The sequence below is a fragment of the Myxocyprinus asiaticus genome, chromosome 16 (assembly GCF_019703515.2).
Source record: "Myxocyprinus asiaticus isolate MX2 ecotype Aquarium Trade chromosome 16, UBuf_Myxa_2, whole genome shotgun sequence".
Lineage (NCBI taxonomy): Eukaryota > Metazoa > Chordata > Actinopteri > Cypriniformes > Catostomidae > Myxocyprinus > Myxocyprinus asiaticus.
Window position 1 is genome coordinate 31424498 of NC_059359.1, and position 18618 is coordinate 31443115.

The 18618-nt window shown below is 38.5% G+C and overlaps 1 protein-coding gene across 1 annotated transcript in view; it reads right to left on the reverse strand.

Annotated features, from left to right (window-relative positions):
- Positions 1–18618, reverse strand: part of fhod3b (formin homology 2 domain containing 3b) — a 276595-nt gene that overhangs the window by 206633 nt on the left and 51344 nt on the right. Inside the window, exon 3 of the mRNA XM_051721466.1 lies at positions 17967–18031. Coding sequence (XP_051577426.1) covers positions 17967–18031 — 65 coding nt within the window. The remainder of the gene's footprint in view (positions 1–17966; positions 18032–18618) is intronic.

Below are 18618 nucleotides of genomic sequence, written 5' to 3' on the forward strand. Positions count from 1 at the left end.
GGTGCCCCATAGTGATTTACATGGAAAAGAGTGCACAGGTTGTCTGTACGTACAAGTATATGATGACCTTGTTGGACAGGAGGGAAGTGTTCTAGTGCCAGCCACACTGCACACATTTTGAGCAGATTTATATGTTCCTGTGTAGTGTGTGTTGACCATCTGCCCTGTACTCCCCTGTGGTGCCAGATTGCGCCCCAGCTTGTTTTGAGGTATCCGTTGTTATTACCTCCCTGTGTGATGGAAGCTGTCCCATGGTCACTTCAGATAGGAGGAAGTTCCTGGATTGTCAGTTCCGAAGAGTAACCAAGCACTTCAGAGAGATGTCTGTGAAGTACAGGATCTAAATGCAGGGCTGTTAGCCACATCTGCAGGGCTCTGACATGAAGCTTCCCTAATGCAACCACCTGTGCTGCAGCTGTAAGCAGACACCCTTGAGGGGGTGCGTACTACCCAATCTTCTAGGTGTGGCAAAATCCTCAATTCCTGGAGCATCACAGGTGTTAGGGTGGCTTGAATGCATTTGTTGAATAATCTTGGGGCCAGAGTCAGGCCAAATGGAAGGATCTTGAACTGGTATATGCAGCCCCTGAAGGTAAAGTGAAGGAACCTCCTGTGCTCGACAGCTATTGGGATTTGAAAGTAAGCATCCTTTAGGTCCATTAAGATGAACCAATCCCCTCGGTGGACACTTTGCAGAACATCCACAGTACACAACATGTGGAAAGGAATATTTTTTCAGCTGGCGGAGGTCCAGTATTGGCCGCTGGCCTCATTTCTTTCATATTATAAAATAGGGTGAATAAAACCCTTTGTCTGGAACATAGGGCTTCACACTCTCTATTGTTCCCCTCTTTAGAAGGGAATCGATCTCCTGAGAAAGTATTAAGGCCTAAACTGGGTCCCGAACCATGGTGACCCTGGGCTGAGTGCTGATGGGTGGCCGGTGACGGAATTGCAGCCTGTACACTTCTGTCATTATGCTGTCATTATGCGTATGACCCAAAGGTCCTTGACACAGGTTTGCCAGTAGGCCAGATGTTGGGCTGTTAAAAATCCTATCACTGGTCGGGGCGAGGCCTGGCCTTCCTTGACCTGATGTTGGAAGCTGGAGGTTGCGTTGGGTGTTGTGACGGACGTCTTTGTGGGGGCTGCCGTGTCTGATGCTCATGGTTAGTAACTGTAGGGTTAGAGTGGTGAAATTGTCTGACCTCTCTAGGGTGGGGAAACCGAGAGAGGCCTGGGCGGATGGCAGTGGGCACTGGGGTTCAAAATTTAAAGGTTCTCCGCTTGCTCTCCTGTTGGTGTGTTTCAGCCAGGGAAGCGCGACGGTCCAGGGTGTCTCTCACTGCCGGTCCAAAAACATGGCCTGGGACAAGAGGCAACGCACGGATCATGGCCCTACATGCATCTGCAAAAGGTGTCTGAGCAAGCCAGACCTGGCGGTGGCCACATACCAGTGTGCCTACCAGATCCTGGGCTATGAAGCTCATTGTCTGCAAGGCTGTACTCAGGAGGTCATCTTGAACCCTGTCCTCTCCACTGCCTGATAATGAAGTTTGCAAAGCTAGTAGCAGGTGAGCCAGAGAATTAGAGAGCCTGACCATTCGGGTCGCTGTGTTGTGAGCCTTCATGATGAGGCCATCTGTGTGTTTGCATTCAGCACTTGGGCAATGTGGGTTTGGACACAGTGCCTTGTCTGGAGAATCTACCAGCGCTGCAATGCAAGGGTCTACCGCAGGCATGTTAGCAAGGTTGTTTTCTTCAGCCTCCTCCATATTTGACAGGGTGTGGACTGACGGTCTCACCTGTGTTCTCTGTGCATCCATGACCTCTGACACTGTGGCTGCCCTCCTAAAAAAGGCACTGGATCCTGCTGCTTGAGCGGGCAGTGTATCTAGGCCCAGCTTTGCCAGAGCTACCTTTATAGTGCTCTGCAGAGGGGCTGTAGGCTTTTTGTAGTATCTTGAGATGTCAGTGAGATGGGGCTAAAGATAGGAGATGACGTTTATCCTTGCATTGTTATGTCATGTCTGCGCACACAGGAAAGAAGTGCTGGCTGTCTCATGTTCCGGCTGGAGAAATTAACTACGCTGTTCAACTCAGTTCAGTAACACTCACAGTTCAGGACAACATTGCTGCAGTCTAGATTGATGCTTATCTGTTATCTTTTTGGCGAAGTTGTTTACCTGCTATAATGCTTGGATATGTTTTCTGGTAGGGTTGTTGAAGCTTATATTTCCTGTCATGCTTTTATGAATTGAACATTACTCGTGTGTTAACCGATCGCGATGTATTTATGCTGTACGGTGAAGTTACTATGACATGTTTAATTTGTATCAATTCTGACATTGACTTCTTGGAACTGTTATATTGCATATTTAAGCATATTATTTTTACATTTAATAAAGTATATTTTATCCCCATCATTACTGAATCCTTGTTTTATGTTTTAGGTTTACGGTGTTATTGTGTGCATTGCATAAACATACTATTGTAGTAACTGAGGCTGGACAATATAGTATAAAAATAATAAAGTCTTCTATTGAACTTATATCAGCCATTTCACGAGTTTAGCCTCTTAACTTTATAAATGTAGTACAATTCAAACATTAATAGTAGATAAAACACTTGAATAATCATGGCTGAGGAGAGTCCCCTGTTCTCTATTTAAGAGTATAGTGTCAGAAAAGCAATTTTATTGTGTAATATTCATTCAAATATGTACAGTAAATAAGAGTGTTGTTTATCTTCATCAAAGCAAGTCATATTTCCATTTCAAATGTTTAATTGTATAACATAATTTCAACATGAAAATAGCACGTTATGACTTTGGCTCCAGTCATGATCACACACAGGCGATGTCAAGGTAAGGCCAAATTGGGAGATTCATCCACCAGAAGAGCAGTCCCAGAACAAGACTGACGTAATGTATTCTTCCACAAATTGCTTGCAATTTTAAATTTCAGCCACAGATGTCGCTAGAGAGCACAATGTTACGTAGTGCAGCTTTAAACTTAGAAGAACTATCATTTATAAACCAACTATATATAATTTACCACTTAGATTAGACTATCTAGAAATACAAAATAAAAGTTAACCTTCTACTAGAAGTTAAATAATAATAAGAATAAAAAAAAAAAAATCAAGATCTAAATCAACTCACTATTCTAAACAAACTTCCTCGAGTGAGGCTCAAGATGAGGCACTTTTTGTGTGTTTAGCCTGTTACCTAGCTAGGCTCAAGGGAGGGCTAGTGTAATGGCTATGCAACACTGTGACAGCTCGTTGCCGAGTTGGGCTCAAAGCAAGGCTGCCAAATGTTCGTGCTTGAGCGGTAACTAAACATACAGTACTGATTTTTATTTAGCTATTTATTGTATTTTTATTCTTTATTTAAATGGTCAGCAATGGACTGATACTAAACATACAGTACTGATGTTTATTAAGCTATTTATTGTATTTTTATTTATTCTTTATTTTCTCAGTGTTCATTTCTAGAATTTGTTGACAATGTATAATAATAATGTCAAATGTTCTTTGATAAAAATATTGTTTAAGAAAGCAGCCTTCTGAGTACCTTTGCATAGTCATATCGGTGCAAAATTGGTGCACAATCCACATAGAAAAAGTCTGTTTTCATTCCAGCTCAAAAATTAGCTATATCGGTCACCATATCGGTAATCAGTGAATTTTCATTCTCTAAAATCCCATATCGGTCTCAAAAATCCCATATCGGTCGAGCTCTAATCCATAGTTCCGAAAAAAAGTCACCAGGCTGTAATTATTTGAGCTCTGATCTAATCGGTCATGAGAAGAGAAATGAGGAAGTCTGTTGTGTGAAGCCCTGTATTATACACATCAGTGACGTCACACACAGATGTCATGGAGTGAACTTTTGGGTATAAAGCTCTCTATACAGCTCTCTATCTGCGGCAACCACAAGGGAAACATCCACTACGAAGCACCACCGTTGCAGTCAGCAGATACGAAACATAGCCCAGTGTTATGAGGTTACTTTAGATTTGGATAGTAAATTTAAGCGGCCAAATGTGCAATAAGTGAATTTTGAGCATGTAAATATATTGCACTCACTCATTAGCCTCACGCTTGCTTTGAGTATGTGTAAAACTACAGTGAACAGAGCTGATAATAATCATGCCTGCTTGGCTGCCGTACAGACATCCAAACTTCAAATATTGTTAAGTGAATTTTGAGTGAACATGGTATAAAATAAATTAACAATTACTCATTTGCTAGCTTTAAATTATATAAATGGTAAACTGTATTAATATCTGCATAATATCTCTCTATATATTGACAATAGTTATTAAAGAACCCATATAGTTTGACCACTAGCAACATACCATATCCTACAACTCTAAACACAATATAACGCACACTGTGGCATATGAAGCACTGTTTTATCCTACCATGTACAGTACTTTATACAAAACCCAGACCTAATTTAGTGTTTACCTCGCAAACTCACAAAACCAAGTAACAATCCCACCCTCAGTTAATTTATATGTCTATAATTTAGCTATAACCACAACATGCTTTTAAATATTACTCTTCGGTGGGGATTTGGAGGGTGGGGGGAGAGCTATTGGCTGAGATCATTAGTGAAAATCTAGGCAGTTCGGTTAACCTCACAATCAGGGAATGGCTGTTTAGGGTTCTGCTTGTAACTAATGTCCCTAGAACCAGAGAGCGAGACCATTATTACCTTTATTTATTTCACATGTTTGAAAATTCATTATGCCTTCATTTGCAGTGAAGGCTAATGGTAATAAATGGGGACTGGTTTTATTGGAAGAACGTTGGCATCGTAGAGTTTAATCAGGAGTCTGGCCCGCTCTGACATTATGCAGCCCCGACTCCCAGACATGCTGATTATAGCGAATCACTGGCAAGCAGTGTTATTATTGTTAACGAAAACTAAAATGAAACCTAAATGAAAAAACTTCATGAACTGAAATAAAAAAAACATAACTGAAAAAACCTAAACTAAGGCCACGTCCACACTAATATGTTTTCATTTGAAAAAGCATCTTTTTCGCTACGTTTTGGCCTTCCCTCCACATTGAGATGGCGTTTTTGACAGCGAAAATTGAGCTTTTTGAAAACGCTCTCGCAAATGGATAAATTTGAAAATGCTGTCCTCGCGTTACAGTGTGGACAGGGCAAATGGAGATTTCTAAAAACGATGACGTACTTGTTGTCATTTGACACAGTCATGTGAGTCAGTTCAAGATGGTGGCCCACGTTGTAGCGGTGTTGTTGTGCCTGATATTCACATTAACCTAGTTTCCATCCACTTTTCTTGCTGTTTTGTTATCGACAAAGTGAATATTTAGCAAAATTTGCCGTCTTCTGCCTGTTTCCATTCAAATGGTCTTCTATCTATAAAAATGGTGTGTGTGATGACGTCATTCTTAAGAAATCTGCCTTTAAGCCGTTTCAATGCAGAAATGTGTGTATAATCGCTAATTGTGTACCTTTCACCTCCTAGATGTCCCTAATTTTTTATTTATTCTTGAAAAAAGTGTAGAACATTCTGAAAGTGGCATTCAGCTGCCTTTTATCGTCTACAGAACAGGGTAAGGCTAATTTCAGTTTGAGTAAAGAAAAGGCAATTATATAGGCCTAACAATATTATTTTTTCGTTTGGTAATGTATTTTTTTTAATTTAATGATTTATTTGTTTGGTAAATTTTTTATTTATTTAATACAGGGAATTTTGCCGGCATTTTTTCAAAAGTAATCTAAACAATAATTTTATAGAATCGGACTATGTTAGTGTTCCAAAAAAGCACACTGAAGCTTTTCTCAGTGTTGTGTATTTATTTTTAATTTAAAACATCTTTGTGCACAGAAAAGATATGTTTTTGTATTATCGGCTAATTCCATGACTGCCATCTATTATTTTGAATGGTGTGGAAAAGCAACTTTAATAAATAAACAAACGGATGGCTACTGCGATTAAATTAATCGCAGAGTGGCCATTAATTTGTTCTCCGTACAATTGTCGATGACAGGTGCATGATACGAGATATTTGTGTTGGCACTCCTGGAAGTGTCATGACACAGATGTGTTTACAGCATCGGATCTTTGCATGCTGATAAGACCAACCCATAACAGTGTGAGAAATGCTTCACATACAATAAATTGGCTTTCAAGGATGTATACCTTGTCGTCATGATTAACACAGGCTAACGATTGAGGTAAATTGTGACATGTGACACTATATTTTTGCGTTAATGCCAATTTTCTCAACAAAAAGTGTTTCCAAACCAGTTTTTCATGACATATGATGTATTGACAGAGTTTATGCACTAGAGTTAAACAGAAAAATATTATGATGACACTTTTAGCGATAATTAGCATTTTCATCAGCTATGTCGGTAAACTTTTTGATGCGCTACATTTTTGTCACAAAAACACCCTTGGATGGAAACATAGTTATTGATAGCGTTGTTGAAGATAAATGTTACTTTGTAAAACATTCACATTGCATTCTTCAAAGGTGATGGGAAGTTTACTCAGAATTACTGTCCGGCGATGGAACACGAGGACAATTGCGTTTCAGACCGTACATGGAATGGCAGTTTTTCAAATGTGCAGTAAAGGGATTTAAGAGTTTCAATATGTTTCAGTGTGGACTAGAAATTTTGGAAAAGGTTTGAAAACGGCACTGTGGACGTCGTTTTCAAATGTATTCCAGATTAATGTGCACATAGCCTAAACTAATATACGTTTTTATTTTGACTTTAAAAGTTTAAACTCACCATATTATATACTTGCAATAACACTAAAACGCCCTTAAACATGTAACACTGTTAAAGATAGTTAAATTATATCAGTTAATGCTTTAGCTTTGGCAGCTCTAAAATACAAAAGCTAAAATTAAATCAATCCAAAACTAAACTTTGATTCGATTGGGGCAATTTGAAAAATAAAATGTAAATAAAAATGTTATTAAAAATTTTACGTTACTAAATTATAATAACTTTAGTGTCAACAGAGCTGCAAACTTTCAGAAACCTTTAGCTAGTCTGGCAGAACCCTAGAGGGCCAGATCCCAGGCTTTCCATCAGCCCAATGAGCATCTACTCTGCAGCCAAATGTTTGTGTGAGTAAATGACTATGATTAAGGCATCTGGATTATGCCCTGTCAGAAAGCCTCTCAGGCAGCTCAGAGGTTTCTGGGCTCTGAAAATTAGCCATCTGATGGAGATTAGTGCTTTTCACGACTGCTGCAGCAACCATGAGCTATGTTGTGTACATTACCACACCACTAAATCTCACTGTCATTGACCGCTGAGGTTCTCCACGAATGCACAAAATGACAGGCATTACATACAAGGGCCTAAAAGACTCATCATTCATGTTTATGTCCAACACAGGAATAAACAGAGTATTTATATGTAGCTTCTTCTGATGTTTAACACTTGGAACGTTAAGCCACAGCATTTAGGAAATCCTGTTTAAATAAGGATGATCATAGGTATGCAATTTGAAAAAAAGGTAGACATATGCTTTCATCAGCTCTGAAGAGGGAAAGAAACTGAGAGAGAGATGGAGAATTAAGAATACTATCTTTTGGAACAGTCTTCCTTGAAATGCTGGCTCTATAGGCGGCACACTAGTTTTTGGAAAATATCAAGAAAAAAAAAGAAGAAGTCAAGCCATCTCTAATGGATTAACTAGATGCTGACCTCCACTCTTGCTTCTGACTTTATTAATTATAAAGACAGACTTAACAGTTTGTGTTCGTTCCACCATAGCGTAGCCTCCAGAAAACAATCCAGTCAGGGTCCATCTTTTCCCTTCTACAGAACTATCAATGCCAGATTCTTCAATTTACATTTAGTTAAAATAAAGGTACAAATGGAACAGGGCCATAGGAAGCCAGGCTTTTCAAGCTGCTAACTCAATGGTAACAGCTCAAAATCACCTGAGCACTTAAGACCAGAACTTTTGGTCAATTTATTAGTGTGATGAGTATATTATCAGAATCCTCATACACTGCCTTTACTGTTAAGTAATCATTAGGGATGTCATAAAATATAAATGTATCGATTATTGATCAGCACGTTATTTTATCGATATATTTTTGAGGCATCGATATTTTAAAATTAGCTGACATTTAAATTAGAAGCCCAATTTGCGTGCTTTCCAATTGTCTCAGTTGGCCTCTGTTTAACAGTCTAGCGTAATAGCATCGGGAGACCACAAGAGGATTATATAACATGTATCACACACACACACACACACACACACACACACACATACCACACAGAGGACGAGCTGAAGTGGTGCAGGAGATGGTAGTTCAAAGTTATGTAGGTTTTTGTACTTCCTCAAGAATGAACAAAGTGAATGAGTTTGCTGCAGGTTAGTGAAACTGGTAAAACTGCGCAAACTGAATGATTAGAAATGGCGATGTTTATTATGCAATTTCTTCTGTATGTACAGTAACCTTTAATATGTCTTTCATTCAAGCTTTCAAACCAAAAAACAACATACTTGTAACTGAAATGCTCTATGAAAGATACATGTTCACAATAGATTATCCAGTGATGGCTAGACTAAATAATCTTTGTCCTTTGATAATGATTTGGGTAGAATTTGATGGAAAACAATGCGAATTGAGCTCCGTGGTGCTCCGTACCTTTGTAGAAAATAAATAATTGTTTAGAATTTTCGAACGAGCCATGCTGTCTGCCAGATGCATCTGGTGTGCATCCCCCTTTAATTTACCCTGCCGCTCACACTTTATTAAAGTTGTGTTGAGAAATATGTCTGAAGAGACAAAGACTATTGTGCAATGAGCAGCCCTATTTATATCTGAAAAAAAAAAAAATCTTAAAACAGGGATCCCAAGCCTAGTAATCATTCATTGGAAAAACATCCACTCTGGACACCTATTAGCCAGCTTCCAAATCACACAAGAAGAGTAAATATGGATACCAGGAACATATTTCCATAGCACCAGGATCCTAAAACCTAATTATTACTTAAAATTTTAATATGAATTCATGACATTTCACAGGACCATGACTCTAAAATATGTTTATGCTTTTGCAATATGCATGCCACTGGCATAACAAAAATACATACTTACTGTTTGACCTACGCTTGTTACCTAACAGCCCTTTGAATTACTTTTATTTTTGATGAGTTTTGATTTAGCCCACCTCTCCCTGTTCCTACTGGTCTCTTTTTACATTTACATTTTTGTTCATGTGACATGTCATAGGTCATGTTTCCATCCCGGTCCCCTCTCTCATTTCCCTTGATTTCCTTGATAATTTGTCTTTAAATAAAAAATGGCTAAGAAAAAAATGAAACGTACCCCAGACCATCTTTTCAACAGTCACATCAACCTAACAATCCAAACTCTGACAATGAATGGACTTGGGTACGTACTAAAAGTTCCAAGGTAAAAGCACCCTTATACACTTGACACTTACAATTGCCCATAATAAAGATGGAGACCCAGAAGTACATCCATGTCAGTAACATTTTGGCATTTTGCATAAAAACTTCTGGATGAAAACACCAAGATGCGAATAAAATCTCCAAAATGGACATAAAAAACGCATTCGCTCACATGAGGCGGATACATACATTTTTCCCAATAAGAACAAATAAGCATAAACTATAGATGGAAACACATTTATCAAATAAACTCATATTGAATATATTAGGAATACAATATAATACAAAATAGTCATGTGACTGAATAACTCGTTAATAACTGGACTAACCAGCGGACAAATCATCACAACCGAAATGTTGCTCTGGTCATCCTGAAATAACGGTGTCTAGAAAATCCAAAGCTTGCATAGAGTTTGCAGAGCAAATAACTCGAATACAAACTTGAACAGTGCCGAAGAGCAGGTTTATTAACACTTTTGAAAAATATCATATAGACCCGCACAGAAGGAGGAACGCACACACATAGTGCTATTAATAAAAACTCTTTAATAAATTATTCATGAGTCACAGTGGCTACAGTTTCTCCGGAAGTTGGCGATTTTTTTCTTTTGAACACATGATGGAAACATGGCTTTATTCACACGATTTGCAACATTGTTTTTTCACATAAAATACATTCGCAACACCTTACTACAGACAGCAGTAGCCTACTACCATTCTGCCAATCAATGAGGCTGTTAGCATGGACACTGAAAGTATTAATCAGTCTTAAATGCAGAACTGCTACAGATTCTACTAATGAGCTCAGACAAGTGCAGGAAAATGGTTCTCATGGCTTTGTGTCATCAGCGCTGTTGACAGTTCACTCTGGCGAGTTGATTTACAGCAGAGTGGAGCGTAGAGGCCTGTTATGAATAGTTACAGCATAGTGGTTTTGAATTCGTTCCTTTCATCAAGCCAGAGGTAAAGTGCTTTTGATCCCCCAAATGTGTGATCAAAAGCAGAGCCAGACATTGGGAAATTAACCTACATACTGCAGATGGACGATGTTTATGGTAAGTCCATGCATCTCTCTAGATCTGTCCCTCTCTGTCATAAACACACAAACTGAGAAACACTCTAAGCCTGAAGACAAGCAGCTGTCATCTTGGGTCATCCGCTTAGAGAGAGAGAGAGAGAGAGAGATAGAGAGAGAGAGATGTCTCAGCCATCACCAACCACCCACATACAGGTCCCACACCTTTGACCCAGATCGGCCTTCAATCACATAAACACACAGCTGGTCAGAAAAGTGATCCCACCATTGCTCCAAGGAATGCAGACAGGATCAGAACAGGTCCAGGGTAGGGATGCTCAAAACTACACATTTTTAACAACTAGCTGACTAATCTGTCTTAAAGGGACAGTTCCCCCAAAATGAACATTCTGTCATTGTTTACTCACCTTCATTATGTCCCAAAGCTATATGACTTTGTTTCTTTTGTAGAGCACAAAATGAAATGTAAAGGAGAATGTTAGCCTCAGTCACCATCAGTATTGGGTTTTATCGGATTACAAATATTTACTGTAGTTACTGTAATCTAATTACTGTTTAATCAAAAAACAGTATAACACATTACATTTTAAGTTCTTGTAATCAGATTACTGTTACTGACTTTAAGTTAATTACTTTTAAGTGCATTAACTGGGTTACACATATTTCTAAAAATAATATTACTTATGTAGAAACATAAATTAAAGTATGTTCATATACACTATATTGCCAAAAGTATTCGCTCATCTGCCTTTAGACGCATATGAAGTTAAGTGACATCCCATTCTTAATCCATAGGGTTTAATATGACGTCGGCCCACCCTTTGCAGCTATAACAGCTTCAACTCTTCTGGGAAGGCTTTCCACAAGGTTTAGGAGTGTGTTTATGGGAATTTTTGACCATTCTTCCAGAAGCGCATTTGTGAGGTCAGACACTGATGTTGGACGAGAAGGCCTGGCTCGCAATCTTTGCTCTAATTCATCCCAAAGGTGCTCTATCGGGTTGAGGTCAGGACTCTGTGTAGGCCAGTCAAGTTCTTCCACACCAAACTCGCTCATCCATGTCTTTATGGACCTTGCTTTGTGCACTGGTGCGCAGTCATGTTGGAACAGGAAGGGGCCATCCCCAAACTGTTCCCACAAAGTTGGGAGCATGGAATTGTCCAAAATCTCTTGGTATGCCGAAGCATTCAGAGTTCCTTTCACTGGAACTAAGGGGCCAAGCCTAGCTCCTGAAAAACAACCCCACACCATAATCCCCCCTCCACCAAACTTCACAGTTGGCACAATGCAGTCAGACAAGTACCGTTCTCCTGGCAACCGCCAAACCCAGACTCGTCCATCAGATTGCCAGATGGAGAAGCGTGATTCGTCACTCCAGAGAATGCGTCTCCACTGCTCTAGAGTCTAGTGGCGGCATGCTTTACACCACTGCATCCGACGCTTTGCATTGCACTTGGTGATGTATGGCTTGGATGCAGCTGCTCGGCCATGGAAACCCATTCCATGAAGCTCTCTACGCACTGTTCTTGAGCTAATCTGAAGGCCACATGAACTCTGGAGGTCTGTAGCGATTGACTCTGCAGAAAGTTGGCAACCTCTGCGCACTATGCGCCTCAGCATCCGCTGACCCCGCTCTGTTATTTTATGTGGCCTACCACTTCGTAGCTGAGTTGCTGTCATTCCCAATCGCTTCCACTTTGTTATAATACCACTGACAGTTGACTGTGGAATATTTAGTAGCGAGGAAATTTCACGACTGGACTTGTTGCACAGGTGGCATCCTATCACAGTACCACGCTGGAATTCACTGAGCTCCTGAGAGCGGCCCATTCTTTCACAAATGTTTGTAGAAGCAGTCTGCATGCCTAGGTGCTTCATTTTATACACCTGTGGCCATGGAAGTGATTGGAACACCTGAATTCAATTATTTGGATGGGTGAGCGAATACTTTTGGCAATATAGTGTATATGCCTGTTTGCATTTCTGTGACAGCTGAAGGGCCCCCTAAGTCATTATAGGGGAAAAACGTGTGTTGCTGAGTGGATGACTTGTTTGCAACAATGAACAAGGAGGAAATAAGACTTTTTTTTTTAATTGAGCAGAAGTTTTCTGTGCAGTGTTTCCCCTATATGCATTTTGCAGAGGGCAGAATTAATATGCACTGCTGAATTATGAGTGCCGCTGTTGGGATTTCACATGGTTAATTTAATATTCTTGACACAACATAACACTTGCCAGCCCCAGTCAGCTGTGTGCTTTCTACACACCGAAAGGGTCCCCACCACACACACACACAGAAATGCACACACTTACTCACAGTGACATCACCATATAACAACATGTTTCAAACTTGCTTCATTTCAAGTGGACCGCAAGCTCATTTCTGAAACGTAGGATGGCAGAGGATCACAACGTTTCACTGAACAATCAGTTAGCGCTTTCCTCGTGAATATTAATGAGCTTTCCCCTGTCATCTGTATGTTTTGGAGCACATTTTGCTCATTTCAAAAGCGGAATGAAACAGCCCTACATGGGCCAATTATCAACACTACTTAAACATGGATAAAGCAGCACGAGGGCAGAGCAGGTGCGGTAATTCACGGACTGGTCTCAACCGCACAGACTATTTTAAATGCGCCTGTGAACCAGTGAGATGCACAGTGGGGATTGCGAAACATGCCATAGTTCTTTATATAGAAATCACAGTAACTAATCATGGTAGTGAGTAGCCATGCATGGTTTTACCTATAGTTACCATGAACTATTACAAATATCATTGTTAAAACTATGGATACTATGGAATACCAAGCTATCAGTTTTCCATCTGTATAAAACATGTACTCTTGTAATGCTATTGTAAGAAAATGTAAGTTATTTTGTTTGCCTTCAGAAATTCCAAGAAATGACTGTAGTTTAATTAGTAAGAACCTGATGAAAGGAATCTGTAAAGAAGGCCCAACTTATTCACACTATCAGAATATTTCAATTCAGCCATATAAAAATTAGGTGTTCATTTTTTCCACAGATGTTACGGTTGTTAATATCATAATTTTCATCTGCATCCCAAACTCAGAATTAATGCTGTACTGTCAAATGTGCATTTCAATGCACATAACATTTAATAATATTCGCATGGGTGCTACCAAAGCAGGTGGTGGTGCCACATTTTCAAAGGGCCCTTTGAGGGCACAAATAAACCCTGATGTGGCCCAGGCTGAAATTGAGTTTGACACCCCTGTTTTAATCTATTCTTTTACCAACACGTGTTAATACGGGTCCGGCATTGCAGGCTTGTGGACGCACAACAATCCTAAAGGAAACATTGCTGTGAAAAGTGTTTAAGTGTGAAAAGTAATTTCTAATGTGATTACTTTCCTTATGAGGTTTCAGTAAAGTAATCTGATTGTGGATTACCTTTTTTGAGTAACTTGCCCAACACTGTTAAATTAATCTTGTTTCCACACAATGAAAGTGAATGGTGACTGAGGCTTACATTCTACCTAACACAGCCTTTTGTGTTCCATGGGAAAAAACATGAGGGTGAGTAAATGATGACAGATATTTGTGTGTGTGTGTGTGTGTGTGTGTGCAAACTAACTATTTAAAGAAGGCTGAATAATTAGGCTAGTTTCAAGTTCACCTAACCCCGATCGCTTTATGTATAGTGTATATTAAATATAAGGGCTGGGCGATTTTTTTATATATCAATTGATTCGAATTTACATTTTGACATGATTTGTACTTTTTTTTAAATAAAAAATCAAGGTACAGTATCGCATTAAAATATTAGCAAATGTTATAGTTAGATACGTTGTCTGTCCACCTAAGGCTGAATAAGGAAAATAAAAATTACAGTACATAGCGCTTGGCTTGATGTCGCCCCCAATCTTATCAGCTGGCTGCACATGTGTGCAATCTCCAAATGAACATATCTTAGGGTAACAACATGGAGACTGATTTAAAAGCAGGTAATATTTCCAGTGCGATTGTACAGTGTGATTGTAGCTCTACTTAGTCCAACATGCATGTATACACCGGCTAAAGATCTTAACTGGCCTCGGCGTTTTGCGCGTGTTGATGAACAATATTGGTCTCGTATTGGTCTCCTTTCTTTTCTTTAAATACCCATTATAAAGCATTAGTTACGTGACAGTTAAGTGTGCTTCATATCAAATCATATGGATAGGCTATACATGGGAGAATCAAACATCCACTGCTCCTTCTTTTACCATGATGATTAAGATAGATCACTAATTATTGCTTTGATATTTGACATGTTTCAAAAGTACTGCATCTATAGCCAACATTTGGAAGGGATCATTTTGAAAAACTTTGCAAGTTGATTTGTAATGATAATCTTTTATTATTTCATATTGCTGCACTGCTCAGTGTTGTACCACACATAACCGCTAGAGGGCGCTGCACGCTCATACAGCACTGACATGGTGAAGTGGTGAACGCAGACAGATTTTAAAACGCAGCTGTTTTACGTTTAGTAAATTGCGCAAGGCCATATTACAATTTAAATTTTATTTATACCATACCAATGTCTCAGAGGTCGAAGTCTGCAGGTTTAACATTGTTTTTTTTTTTCATGTCCATATTTTTGCATCCATATGCAAGTTAATTTCCTGATCTAAACTGGAGAGAAAAAAAACTAGTCTAGACTGAAAATGTTCTGATGTTTGGACTATATGCAGGGGTTTATGATTATACTTGCAAATTGTTTGATATACAATGAGTACTTTCTAGATAAACTTCAAGATAATTTCTAGATAACTTTCTAGGTAGACTTAATTTAAATAAAACTGAATACCTACATTGGCTTAGAAGTTTTATGCTGTTTACTTATTTTATACTATTATTTCTGAACATCTGGGATATTTTAAATAAATTAGATTTTAAGTTATTTTACAATTACACTATGTTGACAACTTCCTGTCTAAACTTTGTTTTTATGTGAATTTTTCTTGCACACCTATGTATTCTATAGTGAATAGAACTTCAATTTCCAACCAGGTTGGCCTTGCAGTCAAATAAAAAACATGTTATTTGAAGCATGTTGAATTTACTTTTTAGTTGAGTAAATATTATTTTTTTTTTGCCATATCGCCAAAAAAATCTAGATAAACTCACTAGTCGACTAGTGGGTTATTGGACAAGTCAACCATTGTGATCCATGGAGATTTTATCCTCAGAGTGAGGATAGAATAGCAGCAAAACATTCAACGACCTGTAAAGAGGGAAAACAACATCTGCAGAGCATAGTGGCTCTCTTATCAAGCTGTTCTTTCCATAAGGGCATAAATCATATATAAACTGGCTATGGAACATTGATTTTAAAAAAGACAAACAACACAAAGTATGTTATCAAGACATACAGTAAATCAATGCAATGTTTGGAAGTAAACATCCAGAACTGTTGATCTGTAACGCTTCTCGGAAGCGTTTGTTACAAGAGGCACTTTTGCTAAGCTACTGCCCTCTTCCACAGCTCTCTCAAATTTTGAAAGAAAGGCTTCCAACGAAAGGGAAAACAATACAAATGGAAATAAGGCCAGGTGTCTGAGCAGATCTGGTTCATGACATCTATCTCAACAGACTCTCAGACCTTGCCAAAAGTTTCAGAAGCCTTTATTTTTGGACAGAATAACCCCTGTTAAAATAGCTTTGGAGTTTCCAAATATTTCCGCAACCCATCAGGTATGCAGGATCAGTTTAGAAAGAGATAACTCCACTTCTTTCTTGGGGCAATTTTTGTCCCTAGTACTCTTAAATAGCACTTTTGCGAAAAGTACAAATTAAAAGTTCTGACAGTTCTGTGCTTAATGGCTTTTGCAGGCTGATGGTTAGCCATATTTTCCCCTGCAGTTTGGAGAGGGAAAAGAGTACGAGCCACGTGTGCTTGGCTGCAGTGCAGCTCACCACTAAGTTTATACTCCTTGCAACAGACAGACACTTGTCTTAAACACTGACTACAGGTTCCTGCAGAGAATGGCAGCTAGTCACCTAGTCTCACATAGCCAGACTTTTGACTATTGGCATAAAGTCTGGTCCACATCGACGCTAATTCCAGCCAAGAACCGCCCATTTAGGAAAAACATAAGGCATTGGTTAAGATGACCAACTTCAATTTACACTTTTATGTGAACATTTAGGGGCAGGATGCTTAGTACAGTAAATCTGAAATTGGATATAGCTAACCAAGAGCAAAGTGGAATATAAAGAATATAAATGTGCTCAAGGATATTTCGTTTACTTGCTAAGGGGTTTTTAAACAAAGACTAAAAGACGCAAACTCAGCGACTAGTTCTTCTTCAGAAGCACTCATTGTAGCAGCCTGGGAACTAGCAAACCCAACTTTGCTTCCCGGTGGACTCATATAAATCTGTAGGCCGAACCCTCAACTCAAAAATTGCACAAATCCAGCCAATCTGTTTGGATCTTACCATTTTTAAAAATCTCTTTCTGTGTTTATTTGAAAAATGCATCAGATACTCTGTGGGCATGCTGTCTGAGGCAGAGACTATGAATCACAAAGTTAACATTAGCCCCTAAAGTAAGCTACATGAATATCACACTTTCAGGGAGGCTGTAAGATTTTTATATGCTTGATGGGTTTTGAAGGTGTTGTCTGTTACACTTAATCCTCTGTGATACAGAGATTAATGGCCACTGCCATCCTACTACTATACAATGACACATATATTAATCTGGGATAAGGCTTATGGAGGTAACGAAGCCTCATTCTGTCAACAGGGCTTAGTGACATGAGATAAACAATGAGACTGCTTAGGCATATACAGTAACTACACAAGCTAAAGTAAGCCCACACACCTATAATGTATACTTCTTCTTCATTTATTTAGGTTTATTATACATTAAAAACAAACATATTTATCATGTCAATGTTTCCGCCTATGTACAACAGTTATTGCTGTACAACTGTAAAAGCATAATAAATTATTGTTAGAAGCTTTGAAGTTTTACTGTATTAATAACTTTAGCATTTTGGTGGAAAATATGGGTAACATGGTAAATTTGTGTTAAGATTTAAAAAAAGTGATCACATTGGTTATAAATTAAAATGATCTGTATAGCCAAAATAAATTATATTGCTCTAAACCACAAAATATTTAACACAAGGTGAGACGTGTTTCTCAAAACCACTTCTCTGGCATTAATATAAAATTGCTGAATGAGCTGTTTTGTATTAATTGAGAAATCAAGCACAGAACATGTTTAAACAGGATCATAATTTCATAAACATTAACGTGGGAGGGACAATTAGAAACAGGAAAACCTTATCACACTGTAAAAATCTTGCAAGGGCCTCTTATAATTCACACATCCATCAGTTCAACAAGCAACAAATGAGACAATAATTGTAACCCCTATAGCAATATGATACAACCAGAAACTTCTCACTAATCCATTCTTCCAATGTATTGTTTATTTTAGGTAAAACAGCATATTGTTACTCACCTATGCATGCATGAACTCTGACAGACAACTGTGTTCTCAGGACAATACTGTGCTTCTTTCCCCTCCTGAGGAACAAACACAAAAATAAGTGATCATCATTCAGAAACTCTTACGAAAAAGATAAACTAACAGGACTTTGTTGAATGTCCATATCATGAAACAAAACAGTTATTCTTTACTAATATTCAGACTTCAACAATAGTTCACCCATGGTATTCTTTGCATTACCTTTGAGTACAACGTAAATACCATGGTACGTGAATATGACAATCTTTCAGGACCATTTATATTATAGTAATATTATATAATCATCTGATAGTGTATACAATGGAAATATTAGAAATAATATTTTTTAAACTTAAATAAAGAAAAGAGTATTTGCGATGGTGGAGGGATGCCAAAAGTCACTGGATTGAAGTAAGCTACACTTATACATCCTTATGTTGTGATTAACATGATCACAAACAACACTTGCATCTCCTGAACTTACATTTAGAACTTCATATAGAGTATGGGGCAGAATTTTGCCACAGCATAAAACAACCAGGCTTTATTTATATACTACATTTAGAGGCATTCATGAAAGTAAACCTTCTGCAGCACCTCTGTTTACATCAGGAGCCTGATGATTTCTGTTACATCTGTTCTTATA